Genomic DNA, 25271 nt, shown 5'->3' with positions numbered 1-25271 from the left:
TCCCAATGTCACAGCAAGAGTCAGAGCCATATGTGTGTTGAGAGCCGTGAGCTGAGAAGTGGAGCTTTGAGACGTGGAGGTCTGCATGGAGGACATATGGAAGCTAGGAGGAATTTAATATAGCCTTGACTGCACTGGTTTCATTGCTAAATAGTTTCAGCAATTAATTCCATTGTCATAATTTTCTTTCACAAAGCTCTCAAATTGCAATATTCCAAGCGCCCAGGAAGCCTAAAGTGATCTATACTCTCTATGAATTTTGTAGCGGATGATTACAAAACATTGTTAAAGGACTGTGCCCCCTGTGTCCCATTAGCACTGTCCATTGCAGCATATTCACTCTTGGTCAAGGCTCAGAGAAGCAGTCACAGGGCTTCCGTATAAATCTCAGCTGCATCTAATCTCACTGATGTCCCTTACGCCTACTGCTGACAAATGTTCATGTATTTTAGACTGATAGACTTGGTAAATGGATAGTATAAAAAGTGTTATTTGTGATTTAGGGAAGCAATCCCATTTCTTGAATAAATATACTTCCTCTCAATTTGGGTTATTCACATACTTTCTTCCACATTTAGGTTGTGGCATATTGGAGTATATATTTAATACCAGCAAAAATTATCATTTCTGAAGCAGAGCCAGTCATTTTCCTACAGATATATACATAGCTAAATTAAAAGGTAGAACAAATAAATAAATAGTAGCTTAGGCAGGTCTTTTGAACTGTAAAATTATGAGCCCCATCTGCTAATCTAAAGTGCTTATTTCTTTAGCTAGGAGCAGCAACAGTGATACAAACATCTGTGGTTCAGCTGCATAAGGAAGGATCACTGTGTGCATGAGCAGTGGGTTACACAGAGAAACACAAGGTGTTTCTGACAGTTCAGAGTTGGATGTAATGTGGAATTCCAGTCCAATTAACCATAGAAAAATCCATATTGCTATTATTATTATTGTTATTTATTATTGTAATTGATGTTATGGTTTTGCCAGGAGTACTAGTCTTCAATCATCTCCTTGTGTACAGGGTGTAAGAGACATCCAAAAACTATCCCCCAACTTATCTTCAAAACTTTACAATGTCTTTACAAGAATGAAAGATGGATATAACTGGATAGCAGAGTACAAGATAACAGAATAAATCATCAAGTCAAGCAACGGACTTTGGATTTAATAACACTTTTTTGTAGAATGTGCAAAAGTGGAGCTTCATGTAGAACAAGGAAGAAACTAGCATTCATGAAGAGCAATGCGAATTAAAGCAGTGATGTGCTACCAAATGGGAAATTCAGGTGAAACTTTTTTTCCTGAGAAGAGAAAAAGATCGCATAGAATAGCTTACTTGAGAAATGACTGGAACAAAGAGAACAACCCAAAAGCAAAGAAATCCCCAAGACATTTATTTATTTCTAAGTAAGGAGTGGTGAGGAACTGAGGACACTGACGAAAATCCAAGCGTGAGTCACTAGATAGCAAGAAAAGAGATGTATTAAGGTGAATTACTTTACCAGCTTTCACAATGTCTTTGTATTAGTGTCATGGGCTGTCAACTAGTTCTTGGACAACAGAGGGAGGGGAGATAATAGAAACATGCTAACAATGCAGCACTTGAAAACAAATCTGGTAAGAACAGAGTGCTGCTGTGCCAGTGCTGAGGAGAATCTAAATTTAGGAGTGCGCTCGAGTTACCAGGCATGGTGTCACAGGGATGGTGCTGGCTAGCGGGCTGGAAGGTGCTGAGAGAGTTTCTGCTCCGTATCCTTCCAGATCCTCCAGGTGACCACACGAATACTGACTGTGAAAGAACCTGTCAGCTCAGCTCACCCCATCTGAGAAACGAAGGTAAGGAAGGTAGCAAAATGCAGCCACGGATGCTGTGTTGTGGAGAGGCATGCCTGTTAGTTCTTATACACATAGCAGGGCTGAACGTCAGGATTTTGGAGAAGTTTTAGTTCAGACAAGCCTCCTAAAGTTCAGATACTTATACAAGGCTTATCTGCATTTATCTAAAACCCTGTTGTCAGGAAATCTCAAGAGAAAAGCCCTTGTGAGAGACTTTTGATATTGCCTGGCTTTGTGAAATACTGCGACAGCTTTTCTTGCCTACCAATTCTGGTCTTGGCAGAAATGAGGAACAACAGTGATGTATGTGTACTCATACACATACGGAACAGAACAAAAGTTAATTTAGCTTTTTCCAACCTCAGAGAAGCTACAATTCAGACTGAACAAAATAGGTAAAGCTCCATTCTATTTTTCTACAAGTATCTTTGTTCACTTTAAGCTCTTAAAATCATAACTTAAAAAGGCTATTCCAAAAAAACAAAGTTATATTTTAAAACAGTATTTCCCTATCTGTTTTGAATAATTATTGTTGTTTCTTTGTTTTAATTGCTGACTGGAATCCTGCCCTGGCTGAACTTAATGAAAGATTTGCCACTGATTTCAGTGGGACCTGGATTTCCTTCTGAATATTAACATGTCTAATTACCTTTCTATTTTTGATGATATTTCTTCCCCCTTTACATTTTGCTCATGGTGGAGTATGACATTAGATTGCTTAGTTTCACATTGGATTCTCATTATTTCAAACACACTTACACTATAAAACCTGCTAGGGTTACAAACATTTTAAAGGAATTAAAAGAAATGCAAGGAAATATTTCTACTAGCTTGGAATGTCATGGAAACTCATTTTTTTTAATAAATCTAAATTTAAATTAAAAGTTGACCTCAGTTGTCTTTTTGAAAAATTCCTTTCTTGGGTAAGAAAGTCCTTGTTGGTCCAATTATTTCTTCTATGAAAAATAATTCTGTCTTGTCTTGGACCAGCTATTGAAAAAGTCAATAAAGGTCGCAGAAACCTAAATAGTATTAATCTAAAGTTCTCAGAACTCACACAGGCACAGACACACACACACATAAAACTTACAGGGGATTGCTTAAGCCAAAATTAAGTACATTTACTTCAAAGCTGTTTTAAACTGTACCTTTTCATTTCAGCAGACTAATACAAAACAATTTTTTCTCAGACTGAGCAAGAGAAAGACTAATGGGGCACACAGGTCATTGGAGATATAGCAAAGGCTGATGTCCTGAGGATTCTCTACAGACCGATTGGTTTTTGAAACTACTTCACTATTTTCAAATCCCAATATGAAACGCTATTTGGCAGCTTTGATGACTGTTTCATGGAGATATTTTATAGGTCTGTGGAAAGTATGCAGGTAGCAATATCATGCCTGAAATTCCTAGTGCGTTCATGTGACCCACACAAGTGTTCTTATTTCTTCCCAGAGTGATTACAGGTTCCTCTTTCATGGCTCTGTCGAATTAAGCACCAAAACCATTTAATAGAATGGGGCCATATGTTGCCCTTACTAAACAACACTGCAAGTAGCAGAGGAGTGCAAATACCGGAGTAATAAAGCCAGAAAATGCATCTGAAGGGGAAAAAGAGAAGGCACGCTAGCCTCCATGACATGACCAGCAACAGCCCCTCCATTCGACAATGGTGAATGGCAAATAGGATGTAAATATGATTGCAGTAATGAGCTAAATTTCTAGGAGAACATTGACTCTTTATGATATGACCTTTCTCAGCAAGATCCAAACCAGCACAGCTAAGGCACAGGGTTAGCATTTTCCGTCTTTGTGGCCGAAATTCTGATTCACTAGGCAACAGGAATCAATAGCAGCAATTGTGTTGCCAGTGCTGGGAACAGTTTCGATGATGCTTTGCATGCTTTTGAGCAAGAATGTCTGGGGTTTAGAAGAAGGGCTATACAAGACTATGCAGAACTTGTGTGAAGGTTACCCTCAGCTTTCCAAAGAAAAATGGAATCTTTGCATTTTAAAGCCCAGAAAATCCAAGTATTTTCCATTCACAGTGAAATCACACGCAAAAGGTTATTGCTTACTTGGCACAATTAAAAAAAAAAAAAAAAAAACTCTTAAATTTTGGAATTATTTGATTGTGTTTTGTAACTCTTGGTGGATATTTATTTTTAAATGTAAAATCTAATATTATAAATTGTAATAATAATAATAATAAAGAGAAAATATAGCAATATGTCTAATCAAAATGTGCTTAGCTTTATATTTTAAATCAGTTTTCTACATTCTAGTAAGGTTTTTTTTCCCAATTGCAGTTTAATTTTTTCTGTCTCATCACTAGAATAATAGTAGTACAAAAAAGCCTCACGTCATTAAGTAAAATGTCAAGGGCTTTCTGAAACAGTGAAGATTTAGGCTTTTCTTCATCGTAGCTCAATCATTAGAGTTTACTGCTTAAACAGATAATCTAAATCATTGAATAAATCACTTTGAAATCTTGTGCATATGTTTTCAAAGGATTTACTGTCTTTAGTACAGACTCATGGAGACATACGGCCCACATTTCTCCCCAAACCTTATTTTTATGCTTCATATACAGAATCCTGTTAAAGCTACCTGAACTGTTTCTTCCAAAAAACTAGGTTAAAACACAGAACACTGTATTAGATATTTCGAAAAGAAACATTTTTCCTCTTTGTTTTTGTTCACACTTGGTTTAAAATTGATCATAAAATGCATTTTCATCACATAAATAATGTCAGTTTTATTAAAAATGCTCTAAATTTGGCTAAAAATTCAAAATCCTGAACATTATATTGAATAATGTCTTTCATTAGAAAGATATTTTTAGGTGTAATTGATTTTACAGACAAAAGACAAAAAAAAGGATGTTTTATGGAGTAAACCATGTACAGAAGGGAAGACTGTACAGACAGTACAGAGGCAGAAGCAGGCTGATTTGTACAAGATGCCCTTCTACACTTCTATGTAAGTGTACTTATACACTTTATACATCAAGGAAGCTTTATCAAAATTTGTATTGGTTTTAGTAATTTAGCAACTCTTGGTTATATCCCCTAATGTTATATTCATGAACTGAGGTGTAGACTGGAATGTCTTCCCAAGATAGTTAGGTAGTCTGTATCCTATACAACATAGAAGCTAGACAGTTTTCTATTGCAATGCCAATTTAGCCTCCACAGGAATTTTGGATGAAGTTAAAGAAATGTATTCCACAGTAATTTAATTTACTGTATTCTGCAAAATTTGTAATTACAGCATTTCAACAGTGATCCAGCAAGAATCATTTGGTTCTTTTTTTCCTCAAAGATTCTCCATAGACATTTATGAGATTTTAAGTTTTTCTTTTTTTACCTCATTTGATATCACAAATACCAGCAAGATTGCAAATAACCAGTATATTTCAGTTACATAAGGGAGATTTTGAAAACTTTGAAGAATATCATTCAAATACAGTGCTATTCAACATAGTTATGTGGTACAGAGGTTACTGTTTGTTTGAGATCATGGGTAAAGTGCATTAAGATGCCTTCCACTAACAGAAGGGTTTTGAAACAGGCCTCTCACGAAGATGCTCTAATCTTGTGCAGAAGATTAGAGCATGGACATGCCATTCTGTAACAACTAATAGAAAGCTTTACTATCTACTCTAGTTTTTTAGCTTAGTTTCCACATTTCTTGTCAGGCTGCAGGTCCTTCCGTAGAGATTACCCTGCCATGTCGAAGAGCGCAACGCAGGAGCGCTGTCAGAAGGAAGAGTCCTCCCTGGCTGAACAGGGAAGGGGACGAAGCAGAAAACCTTGTGAGCTGAGCGAAAAAGACAAGACCTGAGCAAGCAGGTTCACAAAACACCAGCTGCATGCTGCAGAGTAGCCTTAAGATATCAGTGGATAACAAAATCTAGGCAAGAGAGCAATAAAAGATACAGAGAAGAAAACAGTTGAGGGAGATGCATACTAAAATCAAAGTTCAGAGAGCCATGGAAAACAGATCTGCTCAAACCACAGCCAAAACCAGCGTCCTCCCTAGATGGCAGTATCAGAATATTAGCAGAGAGAAGAGCCTGCTTCCAAATCCTCCTGAAAGCTCCAGAAAAAGATAAGGTAAAGGTTTTAAAATGGGTTATTTTACTTCACAGTTTGGCAAACAAGGTTTTGAAGCCTAGAACACATGTTGAAATATATATCAATGTCCTTCTGTTCACAAATTCTCTTTCCTTCTTTCACGTTTTTATTGTTACTGGATTTTTTTGTTTGTCTCTTGTTTTTCTTTTCTATTTGTGACCTGAAACTTCAAACTCGTCATTGCGCTTTGAGTGTAAGATCTCAAGACAGCAGACTATTTTTTTGAAAAGAGTCAAGCCACCATGAAATAGGAGAGTAATGATCTGGTCTTTTCTAACTACAGTAGTACAAGGTATTTTGCTTTCCTGATGGAAGATAACTGAAAGGCTTAATTCATACACGTGCATTTGGATACATTTGATTGCGTACAAACAGAACACGGTATACGTGTTAGGAATATCTTACCTAATCAGCCCATTTCCCAAAGACTTACTGTGGAAGTGAAGGAAGAGAGAATGACAATGACGAGAAGATAAAGGTTGAGATTTAATACATGTGCTTTTTCTCTAAGGCATAGTGAATTCAGCAGACAGTATTTTCTACTGAGCAGTGTTTAGAAGCCATGAAAAGCTTTCATTTGAAAGTATCAAATCATAGAGGTATTTGGTAGGTGCAGACACTAAATAGTCCACATTAACAGAAATAGACTGATTCGAGATTACCTAAAAAGTCTGTGACAAAACAGGGCAAAAGTGAAAACATCTCTATCTAGAAAAAGAGTCAGTCTTTTCAGCTTTTATTGGCTGCATGGTTTTCTATCTAGTCCCTGAATGTCACTAAGTTGAAAAGCCTAAAATTTAAATAAATTCTTTCCACAAATTTACCCTGTGACCACTGTTCTATTACTTCCAACATTTTTATCTTTCTTCAGAGTTGGTTGCTTTTGTCAAAGGCTTGGCCAATCATTCCATATTATATAAAACACATTTAGCAATTAAAAAATGCTTGTACTTGTTCACTGTTATGAGAATTTGTTATACTATCTTTATCTATATTTAAGATAAGAACAAACCTTTGTTTCAACCTCTCTCTTCTCCTGTTTCATCAAATATAGTGATATCCTGCTCAGAAAGGTGAGTAAGCAGTAAGAAGTCACAAATACCTGTCTCTTCAGCTATGCCAGAGATTTTAAATTTCTCTTCTTAATCCTTTTTTTTGTCTTCAGATATTTTTCCAAATATTCTTATAAATTACTTAATTATTTTCCCCAGGGCTGAAATAAAGCTTCAGGGCTTAAAGTTTCTAAAGGAAATGTGGTTTCTTTTCTCAAATATAGAAACCACACTGGCTGGCACTAGCCTGGTGCAACATACAGATTCTCACAGCAGCATTTTTCTAGTGATTCTTCCTTCTTTATTTCCTCCAAAACTCTTGAATGAATGGTATTCTGGCCTTGAGCCTTACAGGGAATTTAGTTGTACGATTTTGAGCAGATAATCTGCTCCCCAATTTGATTTGCCAAATGGGTGTCTAATTTACATTCAGAATTACTGCAATTGCATGCATAAATGAGCTAATGAAACACACAAATGTGTAACTGGTCATAAATAGTCATTTTCATGTGCAATTGCAGTAATTGCATGCTCCTTATGATTTTGAAAATCAGGAACTTAATGTTAATTTGATGCTAGTTCGTGTTGTGTAACAGTTATATTTAAAGATTAGGTTTATCACTCAATAAATGTAGCAGCCTTTTTCTATTATGTCTTTTCTTCCATTACGGTTATTTGGTGGATAATAGTGCTTAACATTTCAGGAACTTTTTTTGCTAATAAGCAGGGTTCAAACCTTTGCTTTTAATAGGTAGGACTGCAAATCTAATATGCTGTTGTGTTACAGCAACTATAGATGTTTACTCTTTCAAACAATATTTGAGACAAAGAACAAGTCTTTTAACTATTTTTGTCTAGACATTTTGATTCATAATAATCACAGAGTTACAGAAATATCTATTTAATTTAACTCATTGCTTTAGTCATAGGTACTGCCAAAATCACTCTCTAAGTTTCCATTTCCAAGCACACACAAATCTTGTAGCTTTTGTTTAGTGGTGATGTTGTCATCCAGTCTATTTTTCTCTTAGATTGCAACTGCATTCTGTATAACACAGAACTAAGACCTCTATGAGAGAAAATAGCAAGTGCCTAGATGGGACTGGGTGACTCCCAAGTATTATATGAAATCTGGCATATAATTATATAACAAGACTCATAAGTTTTCTATTATTAAATTGTATGGTGTAGAAACCAGAAATGTACATCACAGTAGCATTTTTGAAGTGACTGGACACAGTCCATTTTAAATGCCTATTTAGATGCTCTAAGTGCATATTTCAACCGTTTTACTGAGATGATTGTACAGTAAACAATATCATTCAGTTGCAGGGTTTTATGTTTTAATCTTCTTACGGTAAGATCTGACTATGTATTTTTTATTTTCAGTAGTTTTAATAAGAATAGTAGAGTTAGTAAATGTGGAGCCAGAAATATTATCTTCATTATTGTAGAAAATACACAGAAACATTGCTGAATAACAATAAATGAAAGAGTAATCCCAAGTAAATTAAGAGGATAATGTTGATTATCCTTTACATTTGGATGGCAATTTATGGCTGGGTTCCTTCCAAAGCACTGCACTTTACAGATTGAGCCTCATTTCTGCAATCTATTTCATGCAGGGAATCCGCTGAACCATCTGTAGGACCACTAGAAGGAATACTTAGGTCTCATCATGTGAATATGTTTGTACCATTCATGTCTCAGGCCCAATCATTGGATCTGTTTTGTAATATAGATTATATTTATAAGCAAAATCAAACAGTATGGAGAGTCAAGTTCATGAGTAGAAACTAATAAATGAGGAAAAGACTCAAACTTGCCTTCAGTAGTTGATGGCTTCTTCCTTGGACTGTGTTCTAGAAGAAGACGAGGTGATACTGTTTCCTTATGTTCTGCACGTGAGTATACATGTCCTGCACGTGAGTATACAAGTTAAGAAGCATAGAAAATGAATTCACTAACAGACTAATCAGATTCACTAGCAGACTGAGTTCCCATCAGAATTGTTCATGTTTAAAATATGACATTGTATTTAAAAGTTATTATCTTCCAGACATCATTGGAAGAAACTGCATTTCTCAACAAACACAGCAATTTATTTTTAAGAGATACATTTTAAATCAATGAAAACCAAGTGATTCAAGCACATGCTGAAATGCTCACAATTCTACTTTTCTTTGTTAGAATAAAAATCTCATAAGAATAATACTGTAATAATAAGATTACATATTTGTGATGCCTCTTCTACAGTAAAAGCACATTTTTTTTCTGTCAGGCCAATGATCTTCAGTTGGTCCCTCAAGTCCACTTATTATGAACTTCCTGAAACACTGGCAAAAAATATTATGTTTTTTTATCTTTAAGAATTATTCTTAATTAGCCAATACCAGGCAGATCACGCACTGTAAACACTAGCTAGCTTCTGATCCCAACTGCTGACTGAAATACCTCTACTCCTTCTTAGTATCGAGCTGTACTCTCTCATAGTATTGAACTGGGACTTTCAGTATTGTATGAGTCTTTAAGTGCAGATACCACGCTTTATTAAAAACAGTTTTCATTTCATTTCCACAAACATTAACAACCAGATCTTTCACTCTTATATTTCTTATATATCTTTTTTGATTTACAGTGCTTGTTTGAAACCTCCTTATTTCCTTTTAATTTCTTCCTTTGGTATTTATTTTTATTAGCTGTCCTGTATTGTCCAAGACAATTTGGAAAGCATGATTTATTCTGTGTCCTGTGAAATAAAATTAGTTACATGTAATACTGATGCAGTCATACACGTCAGCATACATTCATTGCACCACATGCAATCGTGCTGTTAGGTCTCAGCTCCAGCTCCACACTAGAAACTCAAAGCCATGCCTCATGCTTGGTGATAGAAGACAAATGAACAGTTTATGAGTCTTGGAAACTGCAGTATCATACTGACTCCTCCCATTTTACAAAGATACTTCGTCTTGAAGAAAACAGTGGGCTTTGAGCACCATGGTCTTTAAGTTATTGCATCTCATCAGCATATGTATGATCACAGGCAAACAATTTGCAAGTAAATAGTTTAGTTCATCAAGTAATTTGCATAAAAATCACACATGGATCTGCCCAAATTTGACTCATATGCCTGACTCACTGACAAAATGTTGACACATTGACAAAATTAAGGCACTGAAGGCAACGTGCAACAAATGGTAAAAATCTCAGGTTTTATATATATTTCATGTCTTGGCAATAATCACAACTAGATATTTACCAATTTCATCACAGAATGATTTTAGATATATATGATTGAAATGAATGGTAGACAAATTTTAGGAATCCAGCTGTCTAGTCATTATTTTCCAACACTTTGTATCTTAAAAAATCATCCTTAAATTGCAAACCAAGCTAATGAGATGCCAAATACCCTTTGTTTCCAACCAGAATAGGAAAGTTATAACCATAACTTCTCTCAGCATACAAGTACTTCATTAATTGCATTCCTAGTTCAGAGTAGGAAGAAAAGTAATATGAAAATCAGTGAAGAACAAGTAAATAAACTTTTTTTCTGCTAGTTTTGATTAAAATTCTGGACAACAGTTTTTCAGTTTCTTTTTTCTTTCTTTCTTTCTTTCCTTTTTTTTTTTTTTAAATGAACTACATCATCTATCCATACATAGAAAGAGTGACAAATTTTACAATTTGGACTAATTGCTTTGTGTGAAGGATGATAAAAAGTAGTGGCTCAGAATGTTGAGTAGATCAGTAATGAAGGGGGATGGTCAGTAATTTGAACTGCAGTGTGGTATCTATCGCATGGGGCAAAGATCTAACACCTCTAGGTCAAATCATAGGATGGCCCCATTATCTTCGTGTTCTTTGCTGTAATAGCAGTTTTCTAATGACTGCACTAACGTTAGTCAGTATAATCCCAGTGCTATACCATTTATTACTAATGACTTGTCAAGTTCTATTTTATACTTTTACAAGTTTTAAGCAAATCATTTATTTCATGCAAATTGACCACATGATCCAATATGAGAGTGTTTTAAGCACCAAAAGCTTACGCTTCACAGATCAAAAACTTTCCCTCAGGCCAGAATGTTTGTTCTGAGCAGGTTCCCATCCACCCTGATAAAAAGCTTCTTTAATGTTTCCACGTGTTATTAAATGTCTCTCTATTCACTTTGATGGGAATGCAAAGGACAGTAGCCGAATAAATATTTTATCCATTCTTTTGATGAAATATGTTAAAGGGGACATCCTAAGTCAAATTTCTTTTCTATTCCTTTTTCTTTCTCCTGGAAGTTATAACGCATAAATGCTTTTTGCTGCACAGAGAACTCATAAATAGAAATGAGGAACTGGCCTCTACAGATCAGACCATTAGGATTAACTGTGTCCACTATCTTGACTCCAACAGTGGCCAGTTGGACACATATCCAGGATGTAAATGAGAGGAAGGTGGGATATTTTTAACGATTCCAGAAGACAATCAGATTGCTCCATGAATCATGAGAAGTCATTATCCAGATTACTACTATTATTATTTGACATAAATTTATCTTGTTGATTTAAAAATGCAGTCATAGCAGCTGACTGGAATTTAAAGTCTACATATTTACTTGCTTCTCATTTCAAACATAGTCTTTATTTTGCTGCTATGAGATAAGCTAAAATAGTTGATCTGACTTGATTTTTTTTTTAATTAGAATTTGATTTTTCCATGTAGTTGCAATGTTCCAGACATGCAATTGGAAACACAAAAAATCTGTGCATATTTCTATGCCTGTGGAGCTGTGCTGTGTATTTTATTTCATCTTTAGGTTTTGTTTGTGTACAAATACCTCCTTCATGTATGACAAGGCAAGCAGCTACCCGACAAATGACAATTGATGGAAAATGCAGTAGAGTGAAATGAACTGACTTTCTTTAAGCTCACAGGACCTTGTTCATTATGAGAAAAAATGCCATGTCAAGATACGAGTAGCCTTCTCCACTGCCTGAAAGAAAGAAACATGCTGTAAAGATGAGTAGCATCTTTAAGAAACTACTTGTTAATATAAATATTTCATTGAAACTAAGTTACAGTCCTCAAGTTCCAAGAAATTTCCATCATCAGTGTTCATAGAAGCACTTGAGATATGCTGAAGAAATGCCTTTTGACCAGATTTATGAGTATATTAGGTGAATATTGTAGAATTTATATCACATGATAAGAAGTACAAGAAAAATGTTAATAACCTTAATTTTGTTAATCTAGAAATCACTGTATATTTGTCAAAAATGCCTTTTCAAAGCACTGAGTATAAATTCATTTCCTCTGATAACAGCAAAGCATGTGGATTTTCTTTTCTGCCTGATTCGTCCTGTTCCATTTCTCTGCAGTGACTAAAGAAAATACATACATACATACATACATACATATATATATACACATACATATATATATATATATATATATATATATATATATATAAAAATTATACAACAACTAAAGGTATTGTAGCTAGCATAATACTCAAATTGGGTATGTGGATAAATACTACCACTACAGAAAATGATAACTGGAAACACCTTTCCTATGACCGTACATCTCCCCCACAGCCATGTAAATGGCTGTCTGAACAGCAGGAATCCTACAGGCTGACAGCACCAGCATTTTGGCAGAATGTCTCTCAAAGACAAATTTCTTCAGACAAATTTGGATTTTCCCAGATATGACATTTTTTTCCCATATCACAGTAGAAATAATTGAAATAAAGAAAGCACACACTTTGCAAAGTCATTTGTTATCAAAACTAAATTTGAATCAAATGTTTCCTAAAGATTAAAACAAGACATGGAGCAAACGAATGAGGTAAGAGTGCCAAATGTGCTTTTAGAGGATTGAAATCTCAATGGAATCATGCAGTTCTGGCTAGGTTTCCAGTTTTGACATGTAAGTTGCTTGAAGTTAAAGTTGAGACTCCCTTATTATTACTAGCTGTCACTCTTCAGATATGACTGTCATTATTCTGAGGAAAGGTTTTTCCAGTTTCTCCATACCTGTGTGCATGAAAAATTATGAAGAAATTGTTTTGCATTAAGAAAGAATAGCTGAAGGCCAAGAGATGAAATTGTATAATTATTTTGAGCAATACAAGCACTCATTTTTGGGAAAGGATTGGACCAAAAGGCAGATGCCCTCGAAAGATGATGTTCCTGGATAAAGAACACTTCTCAATACATGACGGTTTTGTGTAGTAAATTAAATGCTGCCAGGGAAGGTTCCCAGGCTCTAGAATTCAGACATATATATTCTGTAACATTTTTTGAATGATCTCTGACAGTTTTGAGCAAGTATCACTGTCTCAAACAATTCTTTGGTTCAGTTCAGGAGTCAGCATGGGCCAAGGACCATTCTCACTAGGTAGCCAGGATGCAGCCAACCCATTTTGGGTTTGGGAAGGTGTAACGGATGTGGATCACTCCATGCTGGGAGGTATCAGACATAGAAAATAATTGTGATTGAGTTTGATTTACTTGTGAGCCCACAAGTCTCAAAAGTGATCCCAAAATGATGTCAAAAGGAAAAATAGTGACCCGTCCTGGACTTAGTTTTGGACAATGGCACATGGAATTAATGGATAATAAAATAGGACTTTTAAAAGACGTCTGTTCTGGTAGCTAACGTATTTCAGTTTTTCTATTACACTCAGGCCAATTGCCCAATATACAGTGAAACTCTAATGTTGCATGAGGTCAATATTACCTAAGGAAAAACATTGTTACACTATATTTAACAATTATCAGTAGCAACACAATCCTTTACATTTTCATATTCTGTTACACTGGCTATCCACGAGGTACTATCATGATGAATAAATAAAAAAGAGGGGGAGATAATGTCTATATGTTCCACTTGGGTTTAAAAATCATTTAAGATATTGGCATTGGGGGTCTTTACAGAGTCTAACTTACATATAAAGCATGTTATTGAGAGACACTCCTCCCTCAAAAAACATACAACAAAAACACACCTATTATAATAAATAACCTAACAGCCTTTGAAGACCATTCATTTATTAAGGTAAAAGCAAGGGTCAGTGGATTAATAGCAAAGGTGTAGGAAGCATGGTTGCAGTCTGATAATCAAATGTTCTTTAGAACAGAGTAGAGAAGAAGGATTAAATTTTGCTTCTCAAGAAACGAGGTAGAAAGTAACAGTAACTTTATTGGCTTCTATTTATAATACGTGGAGATTTGAGTTCATCCTTTGTTTTCAATGATATATTCCTACGCACACACACACATATATATATATATATACCTGTATATGAAGAGACAATGAACAGAAAATTCTGATAAACAGAAAAATGATTCTTCCAGCCCCACTTCTGAAGGCATGAATTTGGTAACCGAACAAGCATGATATTTCATCACCCTCAGACTGCCAGTCGTTCCATGAACATTAATACCTTTTCTTCTAGCCACCAAACCTGATTAAAGTCACAGCTGGGAACTAGTTTGGTATTTTTTTTTATTTTCCTGTGACTCTGTACGTCACACAGTATGGACCCTTTGCTCAAGCAAAGCTCAGAGTATACAGGTAAGGCAGGCAAGAGAGGCATGGGTAGAGTTGTGAGTGTGTTTCTTTGCTACTTTAACCTTTAGGCAATACTAATGGTCCCACCTGGAAATGCATGTAATGTAGCTAAACTGCACAAGCTGCATAGCTGTGGTACCAAATCCATTTACAAGAATGTATCTGTTAGAATTATTGCCCCGAGATTTTTACCACACTGAGACTCCAAAATCTCTCCTTAGCTGAAATTCCAGTTTGTGTGTCCAGAGGACTGAATTCATTAAGGAGTGAAGATTTAACAGTTTTGTCACTCTATATAAGAAGTCACACAGCCTTTCCTGACCTTAAAAGAAAGTTGACCTGAAACATCAAGCTTCTAGTATTCTAGCATTGCACTTAATTATGTCACCATTAATTACTGGAAGTAGGACTTTGCTCCATACTTGAGCTATACATTGCAAAGTAAATTCTATTCAGCCTGAGCAATTAACGAGTTTATTAATACCAGCTTGTGTGAGTTTGCTTCTCTGTGGTGCCATAGTCACATGATATTCAGCCCCCTCTGCTGTCTTCACTTCCTCTCATTATTTATCACCCACATTTAACAAGTAAAGATAATCTTACATGTTATGTTTAGAGAGATTTAGAGCTAGATCTCAAAGACACTGTGGACAGTGAAAATGATGGGTTATTATAGCTATTGTTGTGTACTGGAGAGAACAGTAAAAGCAGATTATAAAAATGAAAAGACAGATTCAGCCTTCCTCTCTCTCCCCAAATAACCTTTAATGAATTGCTATCATATACACTGATGCCTAGCATAATTAACACGAGGGTCAGGAGTTGGTATAGATGCATACTTTCACGATATGAAATATAGCCAGTCTATCCACAAGAAAATAATTAAAACAGAGAAAAGAAAACAGTTAAATGCTTGTTGTCAACAATTAAACATAGTGGAGGGGACTGATAAGCTTTCATGATGAAAGGCAGTAGACACTGACTATGCCATGGGATCACTGCTCAGTAAGTTATGAGCTATTTGTATTTGAGTTTATCTGTACACAGCATCTTTTCAATTGTCATTAGTTCAACCACATCTCAGAAACATTCAGTGCTAACGTCAGGAAAGCTATCTAGCTATCACTCCAGGAATGTTAAAGTTTACCTTGTCTTCAAGAAAGAGTGCATACGCCAACTCTTGCTAAACAATGACAGTCTGGTACAATCAAAATCAAATTACATATACAATAATCTTTCAACACGTTTAGAGATGTTTAGATATAACAGAATATATTGAATATTGAAATTACTGTAAACATAACTGAATCAAAATAGCTGTGATCACAAGCCAAGAATTTCTGTTTTCAGAATTGCTCACTGGGAAGACTTTCACCTCTCTAACTGAATCTTTTTGCCAGAATGAGAGAAACAAGAAAGAAATGATTATGTTACCTGTTTTGTCTATACTTGAGAATTACCTAAGAGAGTGAATCTATAACCATTTTTCTGAAGTTAGTATTTCAATAACGCAGTTTGAAGTCAGAGGGAAAAGAACTGAAAAATCTTATTAGATCAAATATCAAGAGTAGGACCCAATGCTCAGAGGTGTTGGCTACTAACTCCTGTGCCTTACTCTCACTGAAATCAATGAGAGCTAAGCATTAGGTAGACATTAAATATCTAATTCCTTTGAAGGCTGGGCTCTGTGTTATTAATAAACTCAGGGAGCTTTCTCTTTCTTCTAAAAATGCTGTGGCTTTAATATTTTGGGGAATCACAAGAGGATGACATACTGATAATTATATATATATATATATATATATATATATATATATATTTAAATTCAAGGCTAGAAGTTATATCCTTTAAAACAAGTGATGATGTTAGGCTTGATGCAACACTTCTTCACAGCTGTGGTTTCTACAGCATTATGATATACATAGCCTGAACTATTTCAGGCTGAAACATTTTTTTTTAAAAAAAGACACTGTTTTTGTGCAAATGGTAGGGGCAGTGATGAGAAATACAGGAACAGACAAACAGTAATTCTGGAAAGAAAAGTTAGCTTATTCCAGCCATGTTTGCATAAATTCTGATTCTTCCGCTACCTTTCCTTTTCCTGGGAAAGTTTCTCTTTGCTGTAAGGAGTTATTTTTAGGATGACTTCTGGGGTTCAGCATCATGAGCTCCAATCCTTGTGCTAAATTTTGGGGAATTTGTGGTAATTATGTGATTTTGGGGAAACTCAGTTAACTTACTGTGCCTTGCTATTCCATCTATAAACTAGTACAATAGAAATTTTCTAAAAATATAGATATTTTAAACATAGAGTAAGTAAAGATTACAAGGTCCTCAAATTCTGTGAAGGTGTAAGCCTTCAAGAGTTAGACTTTTTTTCTGAAGCTAACATTTTATAAGCTTTTGAGGGCGCATTCGGACAGGGAATATCCTCCATATTCACCGAAGAAACTATTTCCCCATGCAGCTCCTCCTTTTCTCTTTCCCTCGTTCCCAGAATGCTTTTTGTCCTTTCTTCACCTTTTCACGCCGTTCAGAGTGGCTCTGCTGGTTTCTCAGCAGGGCCACCAGCTGCCCGGGATAATTCCATTTGAAATTACATGCGAAAATTTGATATTTAAACTCTTCACTTGAAGACAGTACTTGCTTGAACACTTTTAGCATACTTTTTGTGGGCTCTTTCTCATCTAGCTATAGACATTTAAAAGTTAACTTTTAGACAACTAAATCTAGATAAATTACCTTAGGGATCCATTGATAGTCAATGGAGAGAAACTGGCACTTTCACGGGGTCATTCATTTTTCCTATCTTAGGCATCCATTTTAGGATGAGAAATGTCCTCTGGAGGCATCCATTTCATACCTTTGGCTATAAAGACAGCTAAAGGTTACAGTTAGGCAATTAACTTTTGGATACCTAAATGAAGTGCAATGAATTGCAAATGTCTCATTTTGAAGCTCTACATAAAGATGATACTATATGCCACCAAAATCTCCCACTGAAAGACTAAAATCAACAGACATGCATAATTTTTCACAGTGCAATTGCTGCCTAGTAACACACAGTGCACAAATCCCCCAGCAATTATATGAATGAATATCACACGGAAAGGATTCTGTTGTCAAACGTAACTAAAAAAAGATAAAAGCATTGTTTAGGTTTAATGCTATGGGTGGGCGCTGAAGGCCTTTTGAACTGCATGCGCTCTTTACTCTGCCACATAATAGAAAGTGTATTGAAGGACAAAAGTCAAACAAGGGGAAGAAAACTGATGAACCAGAGGGAAAAACAACATTTTCTGATGAAGAAAAAATAAATTAGTCTTGATTCATTCTAGATATATGCCAGTAAGTAGCATCTCTCATTTGACAAAGCAGATACATGCACAAAAAAAAAAGGAATCAAAAAGGAAAAAGTACTTGAAAAGAGAACGACAAAAGGATTCGCCAACGACAGCTATCAGGACCTTTGCAGGGTAGCTATAGAAGGAAGTGGACATAAGAAAGGCCAGGAGAACATATGGTGGTTTTGGCCACAGCTGACCACTTTTCTGTCCTCTGAATTGCATGAGGAATTATTGCTGTGCTGGAAATGTTTCCAGGCAGAAACAGAACATATCTTTTCAAAGTGTTTGTAGATCCTGTCTTTGCTCTTCTTATCTGTGTGGTATGATGACCAGGTACCATTCATGTAATTAACACTGAGCTTCATCCTTTGCCATCAGACACAACAGAGAATCAGCATTTGGTTGAAGAAAGTGACTTCTCTCAGTCCCATAATGGAGCTACATGTTTTGCCTTTTTAATAAAAAGTTCTAAAAAAGCCCAAAGGAAAACTGTAAACACTTCAGTGTACATTTTTCCTTCTTCATGCTGTTTCAGCATATTCAGCTTAAGAAGAAGTTTAAAGGCACATTTACATTGATCCCAGATGTTTTCCTTGCTTTTCAAATTGAGAGAGACTTGTCATGTGGAGATAACTTCCCTAAGGCAGTTTCAGGTCTATATTGTAAAGATAATGAATTCATTAGCTTACCTATAATTTTAGAAATATATATGATACAGATACATTACTTGGGCTTTTACAACTAACTGAGGGAGAGAATTGAGGGTTGTTTTTTTCTAATCAAAGACAGATGATTGCTAGCAACCTATTAGGGGTCCTAGTTTCCTGAAATGGTTAGGGCTTAAGACACGTCCCACTTGGTTGGCCTAAGCAGCTCCTTGACGACATTTATGGATTATCAGGCACTGTGTAAGGAATTTAAGCACCTGGTTAAGGGCTATAGAGACCATGAATTTAATAAGTGCTTAAATAAGGATTCTGTATACCCCGTGCTACAATGCTGAAATCCTTCCATACGTCTAGCTTGTTCTCCAACGTTAGAAATACGCCAGCATGAAGAGGTACATATGCACAGATCTGTGCAGATAATCCTAAACTCTATCTGACTTTGCTACTTGCTGAGCAGATGTTGCTAACCAGATGTTCCAACCTGTGAAACAAATTAGTCAAGCCTTTTGGCTAGTCCCACTATAGGCTAATCTAGGAACACCTAAAACATTTGAAAGAGGACTGAAGGAGACAAATATTTAAATGGTCAACAAAAAACCCTCTAAGTACTGGAAATGGTTGAAACCTTTTACATAAATTAATCGTCCTTATCGGCAGAATAACCTGGTGTGGCTGGTTTTGAACCCTACCAACTGAAGTTTGGCAGAGCTGTATGCAGCTGACTTTTATGATAGTCTTTTTTATCTGCTTATAATGCAATCTCAATATTACTGGCAACTGCATCTAGTCCCTATAAATAACTAAATCTGCTTGTGTTCCAAATGCAGGTACTGTCGGCAAAGTCTGTCATATGCATAATCATTGTTTTGAGTTCTTTTGCAGTGTACTGATTTCTAAGCCCTAATAAATCTAAACTTGGAGAGAGGACTTTTGGGAACTATATTTTTTTCAATACTGGAATCCATCCGAGTTCTAAGAAGGAAGCATATGCTCTTGTAAGTTGATGTTTGTAACTTATGTTTTTTTAGTTTTCTGTTTCCCTGCCAACTTTTTCTCAAAAATATGGATAGACTACTTTTTGCTTAAATCGTAATTAATCTACAGATATTTTTCATACTGAGTTCACCTCTGAATACGATCCTAAGTCCTGAAGAGTGCTTTCATTTTTTAACCTTCTTGACAGACCATCAGCATTTGTATTAATAATTCTAACTGGAAAACAATGATTTTAAGGAATCATTAAATGTAATTATTGCATTACAAGGTAACAGTCTAAATTTATTTGTTTATTTTTAATATTAAATTTTATTTGCTTATTATTACCTCAATTTTTTGACATTTCACTTTCTATCTTTACTTTTATGACTAAAATGGTTAAGCCATGTAATAATGTTTAGAGTCCAGCTAGCTTTCTTAGTCATTGTTAGTGAATCTTTTGAAATGTCCCTTCTTTTTGAAATTTGGTTACTGGAACTACATTAAATTGTTATAATATGAAAAAATAATAGTAAAATATGATAAAGTTTTTCTTAGTCTGATCTGAATGCCTTCCTAGATTAGATGTGTTTATTTCCATTGAAATCAAAGAGTTATCCTGATTTACACAAAAAAAAATGTGATTTTGACCCTCTGATTTGCAGCTACAGCTTCAGACTGGCTTGCAGTGAACTATTAAAGAAAGAAATCAGTACCTCTCCACAGAAGCAGAATGCCAAGCATTCCCTGAGTAGCTGCTTCTGAGACAGTGAAAGTCATTTTAAATTTTTTTGGCAAGGTTACAATAAAGCGCCATAAGAGTGTTGACAGATGTGGCTTAGGTGCCAGCATCTGGCTCCAATTCACAACGGGATGATATAAACAGGGAATAATGGATAGCTATTTTGTCTCTGTGGGATGGTGTCAGGATTGTGTGCTGATAATGTCCCCATTAAGAGATCAATGTCATCTCAGAGTTTGCCCAAACAGACAGAGCTTTTGGGATGAGAGGAGAGTCATAGAAACGAACCTAATCAAAATGACATCACGGATGTCTTCTCATACAGTCTTACATAACTGAATAGAAAAGTAAAGAAGCAATATTTAGACTCCAAATGAAAGTTGAAACTATTGCAAGAATTGTTCATTAAAAATTAGTTACAAGTTATTCAGTGTTTAAAACTTAATTTTCAGTTTCTCAGACACGTAGTTAAATATTACTCTTTATTACTTTCCTTTCAGACTAGCTTAAAAGTACTCAGAACTCTCCCAGAAAATTACTAGAGGAGTAAATGCTCCTGTCGTTGAATCTTCTCCATTTATGTCATCAGTGGAAGCAAATGTGTCAACAATGTTTTATCATATCAAAAATATTTTCATAATCTGATACACTATTAGTTGCTTGGCTCTGAAGACGAATCCAGAGGAGTCTGCAAATTTGGGGTTACCATACTGCTCCCAGAAGGAGAAGACTGATTAGTCCTTAGGTACCTTTTCCTATTTTAAAATTAAAACTGGGAAAGTTTTACAGTTCCCAAACTCTTCTTTTAACATTTTACTAAAGCTTGTTTTTTATTCTAGGGGAGAGGGTAGTTGAGTAAGCAGCATCAGAAAGCACCTCTTCAGCAACAAAAAAAAATATCTCTGGAGTTCTCTGCCTACTATGAAAGCCTATAAGTTTACCCACAGTTTTGTATGCTGAATTTCACTGAAGAAGAAGCAAATAGCATGTTGTTATTTTATTTATTATGCCTGATTTTTCTATTACGTTACATCAAATATATCCCTAGAGAAACTACACTGGTATCAGTGTTCTCATGTAAATCTAATGTAACAAGATGGAAAATTAGGCCCTGTCATTGGTATATCCATAACACAATCTAGTTTTTAATCAGGTAAGAGTGATACTTAAAAACAGTTCAAGAGCTTAAAGAGTTTTGCTATCAGAACAGCAAAGAACAAGTACTGAACTCCAGTGCTACAGCCCACCCAGGACAAACGCAGGCGTTCTTACTCTCAGAATTAGGCCCTTAGTGTTCTCAGATCTTGTACAGCAATCAACAATACACTTCCATAATCTTAAAATATTAATGTATTTTTTCTACCAGTATTTCCATGAACCTTTTTGGATATTAAATGCCAAGGAATGTATTGACACTGTCTTGAAATTCATAGGCTGCATTTGTGTAATAGAAATAATCCTTGCTCTTTCACTGAATACCTCTTGACAAATGGAAAATCAAGAGAAAATTCCTATTAAAAAATCTGTAGAAATGGAGGGCATTTAGTCTGCCACCTTTCCCTGGAACCAAGAAGACTGTAGGATTCCCAATGGACTCTGATCACATTTTGCCTGAATTTCGTAATTGTCATAGAACTGCTTTTTCATGAGCATGTGGGCATAGAGTGAAGCTTCAAAGATATTTTTAATCAGAAGGTGAGATGACTGCTTTATGAACTGTATAGGATACATTCTTGCAGTGTAAAAGTGCCGGTGAACTTGAGGAATTTCTCCAGTACAAACATTTTCTCAATAATATAAGTTTAACAAGACTGTCTACATCACTTTGGCATTTAGCCTCGAGCACAGAAATACACAACACATGAAGAAAAGGTATGACTACAATATTGCAGATCAGTCATTGTTGGAGACAGTTAGGTAATGATTCAAGCTTCACAGGATAACTGGACACCTCACTGCAAGGATTCTGGATATGCCAGATTGACGCTAATGTCAAATCTGTGCTCCCTGATTTACAGCTGCCTCAGTGGTCAGTTAGGTAACTGTAAAGACCACCCATTAGTGAGTCAAGGGTACTGTGAAATACAAGTAGTGTAACCAAAACTAGAATACAGGAAAGATATGCACTCGAAAAAAACTTCCAAGTGATCAAAATGAAAACAAAACCAGATCATAAATATACAGTATGACTGTGGGAAACAAGGGTGTCACACTGGGACCAAACACATTGCTCTTAATTCAGCAGTATGCAACATGCACAACCGTATGCTGAGGTGACCATGCAGAAGAAGAGACACACACTATGATTCATTTTTTTTAGGTAGCTGCAAAAAAATCCTTCATTGGAAGAACTCCTTGATCCTCTAGGGTAGCTCAGAAAATGTTTTTTCTACCATTCTTGGCAAAGCAAGCTGGCAAAAATTGAAGAGGGAGCAGGAGAGTGTGGCTCTCCATACGGCGCCAGGGGAGGAAAGTAGAGCATGTTCAGATCTCTCAGAAAAATATATGCCACATGCTAAAGTAATGACCAACTAGTGTCTCTCAAATCCCTTCTATGTGAGTGAAGAAGTTTAAGGGCAAAAAAGTAGTTATAAATATCAAATTAAATATTTTCTCCTACATATATAAAATAAAAATATGAATAAACACTATAAATATTACTCAGAACAAAAATCAGGAATACTAGATAGAAAACTGCTTGAAATATGCTAGTATCATGAAATCACACAAAATAAAGTCAGAGGCTATCTTGAACCTCAGAGGCACCTGTTCTGGCAGAATAACAGGTACCAGTTAGAACAAATGTATCTCAACATCTCTGAAAACCAAACCTTTTTCTTTAGGAGTTAAAATTTTAGAAATGAAACTTGAAAAAATAACTTTGGCAAAATTTTCTATTCATTATTCCTTTACAGGCAGCCAAAAAAAGTATTTTCTCACTGGACAAAGAAATCTGTTGATGCTGAGTACCATACTTCCCATACTTAGGCTGAATATGCATAAACAATGATAAGTAAGATCAGAAAGTCTATCTTTTAAAGAAAAGGTGTTTCAGCATTCCCTCTACTAAATAGTAATTTATCACATGCATGTTAGGCACAAAGTCAAAAGATCTCAAACTCCATGCTTCATCAAGTAAAATCAGAAAGTAATATTTATACAGTAGAGCTTATCTCTAAAAGTCTCTCAGAAGAGTCCAAGGTAGGTCACTGTCACAGTCATGAAATTCACAAACTGGACTTCTGGTTCACCAAAATCTGCTTGAGGTTATGGCTAGACCTCCACTTATATCTACTGTAAAGGGCTGTGAACCCTGGATATTTTTCTTTTTCATACAAAGTAAATTAGAAGTCACAGAAGTCCATTGATACTGATATTGTTATTCAGAGTAGCAGAAGGATCTGCATGAAAGTGGTCACTCTCAATGCTGGCCAGAGAAACATGGAAACCAGCTAATACTTTGTTCAGCTTAGCAAGAATTCTCTCTTTTGTGGATTCACCATGTACAGTGTATGTACTTTTCATTTATTTTTTACAGCTAAGTCTCCAGAAGCCTAACAAAACTTTGGGTGAATGAGCAATATCTTACTCTCTTTCGTTAAAATCAAAATAAAAGCATTAACTGGCCTCTGATGGATTGGTCAGATGACTATTGAGATGTATAATTGATATATTTTGAATAAATATTTAATACATAGAATACAAGAATCTAGGTTTCATTTGTATTTGTTTGGTCACTATAAAATGCTATGGTAAAGGGTCTCCTTTGCTAGATAGCCCTGCAAAAAATTGATATACATCTAAAATAATCCAATCTTGCCAATAATGAATATGCATTTTTCACTAACACAGATATTCCAAAACAAATATCAAATAATAAATGCTGAATGTTATTGTTATTACTGATATTACAAATCTGTCCAAGTAAATGTATTCTAAGGAATTTAATTTGTGGGACACTGCTCGTATTAACCTCAGGATATTTGGTGTAAACATTGAACACATCCTGCAAATAGCCAACAATCTGTGTGATAGAATTTTCTATGAGAAAGATTGTATTTTCCCCTCTTCTTTCACAAATGGTAATATTGAGATTCACAGAGAGTATTACGGTGTCAGATTGACTGTAATTAAATTTCCTTAGCTGAATTTCATTCAGATCTCTTTGTTAGAACAACATAGCTTAACATAAAATATATAAACTGATGAAGGGATAAAGTGTAGCAAATTGTAAAGCTAACTGGATATTACAGTTATTAAAAGGACTTAACGTGCTGCTGTTTTTCCCACGTTTATCTATTAAAGAAAATGATTAAAAATAACACTCCAGTTCACAAAGGCAACTGCAAAATGAGCATGTTGTCTGAGATAGACAGTAACAAACACTAACCAAGCAATGTTTGGTAGCCCTCTCCTCAGCAACTGTTATGAAGAGCATAGAGCCGAGCATACTTGGCCTTTACCTTGCTACTTAGAGACATGGTCTGGATGTTTCAGCACTGCTTTTCACAGATTGTGATTTTTTTTAAAAAGCTTATTTTGCACACAGTATTTTATTTTACCTCTCACCAATATATTTCAGGCTCCATCATAACAGCTGTTCACATAATTCAACTTCAGATGTAAAAAAAATTATTTAGGAGATCAAATTTGATTTATAGGTGAAGCCACTGTTGGACTTTTGGAGACCCTAGCCTAGGAGTATGGCCTCTCTCTTTCTGCCTACAAATCAGATGATTTAAGTTGCTTCATAACTTTCCAGGACTTTGAGCTATAACACCAATTATTCACCCAGGCCAGCTGACCATTGAGCATTTATTCAGCTATGTTTACACCGCGATTTTTTGACACGAGTCTGTTATAGCACACTGAAATGACACAAGGCAAGCACGGCGAGGCAAGAGCAAACAGGCCTGTCTCTTATCTTCTG

The 25271-nt window shown here is 35.5% G+C and overlaps 1 protein-coding gene across 1 annotated transcript in view; it reads right to left on the bottom strand.

Moving 5' to 3' along the window:
- TRDN (triadin) overlaps positions 1-25271 on the bottom strand; it is a 241172-nt gene that overhangs the window by 122223 nt on the left and 93678 nt on the right. Inside the window, 1 exon segment of the mRNA XM_062573067.1 lies at positions 8860-8931. Within this exon segment, the coding sequence (XP_062429051.1) occupies positions 8860-8931 (72 nt within the window).

The sequence above is a fragment of the Rhea pennata genome, chromosome 3 (genome assembly GCF_028389875.1).
Source record: "Rhea pennata isolate bPtePen1 chromosome 3, bPtePen1.pri, whole genome shotgun sequence".
Lineage (NCBI taxonomy): Eukaryota > Metazoa > Chordata > Aves > Rheiformes > Rheidae > Rhea > Rhea pennata.
Note: the sequence above shows the minus strand (reverse complement) of the source record. Positions and strands in the feature narration are given on the sequence as shown.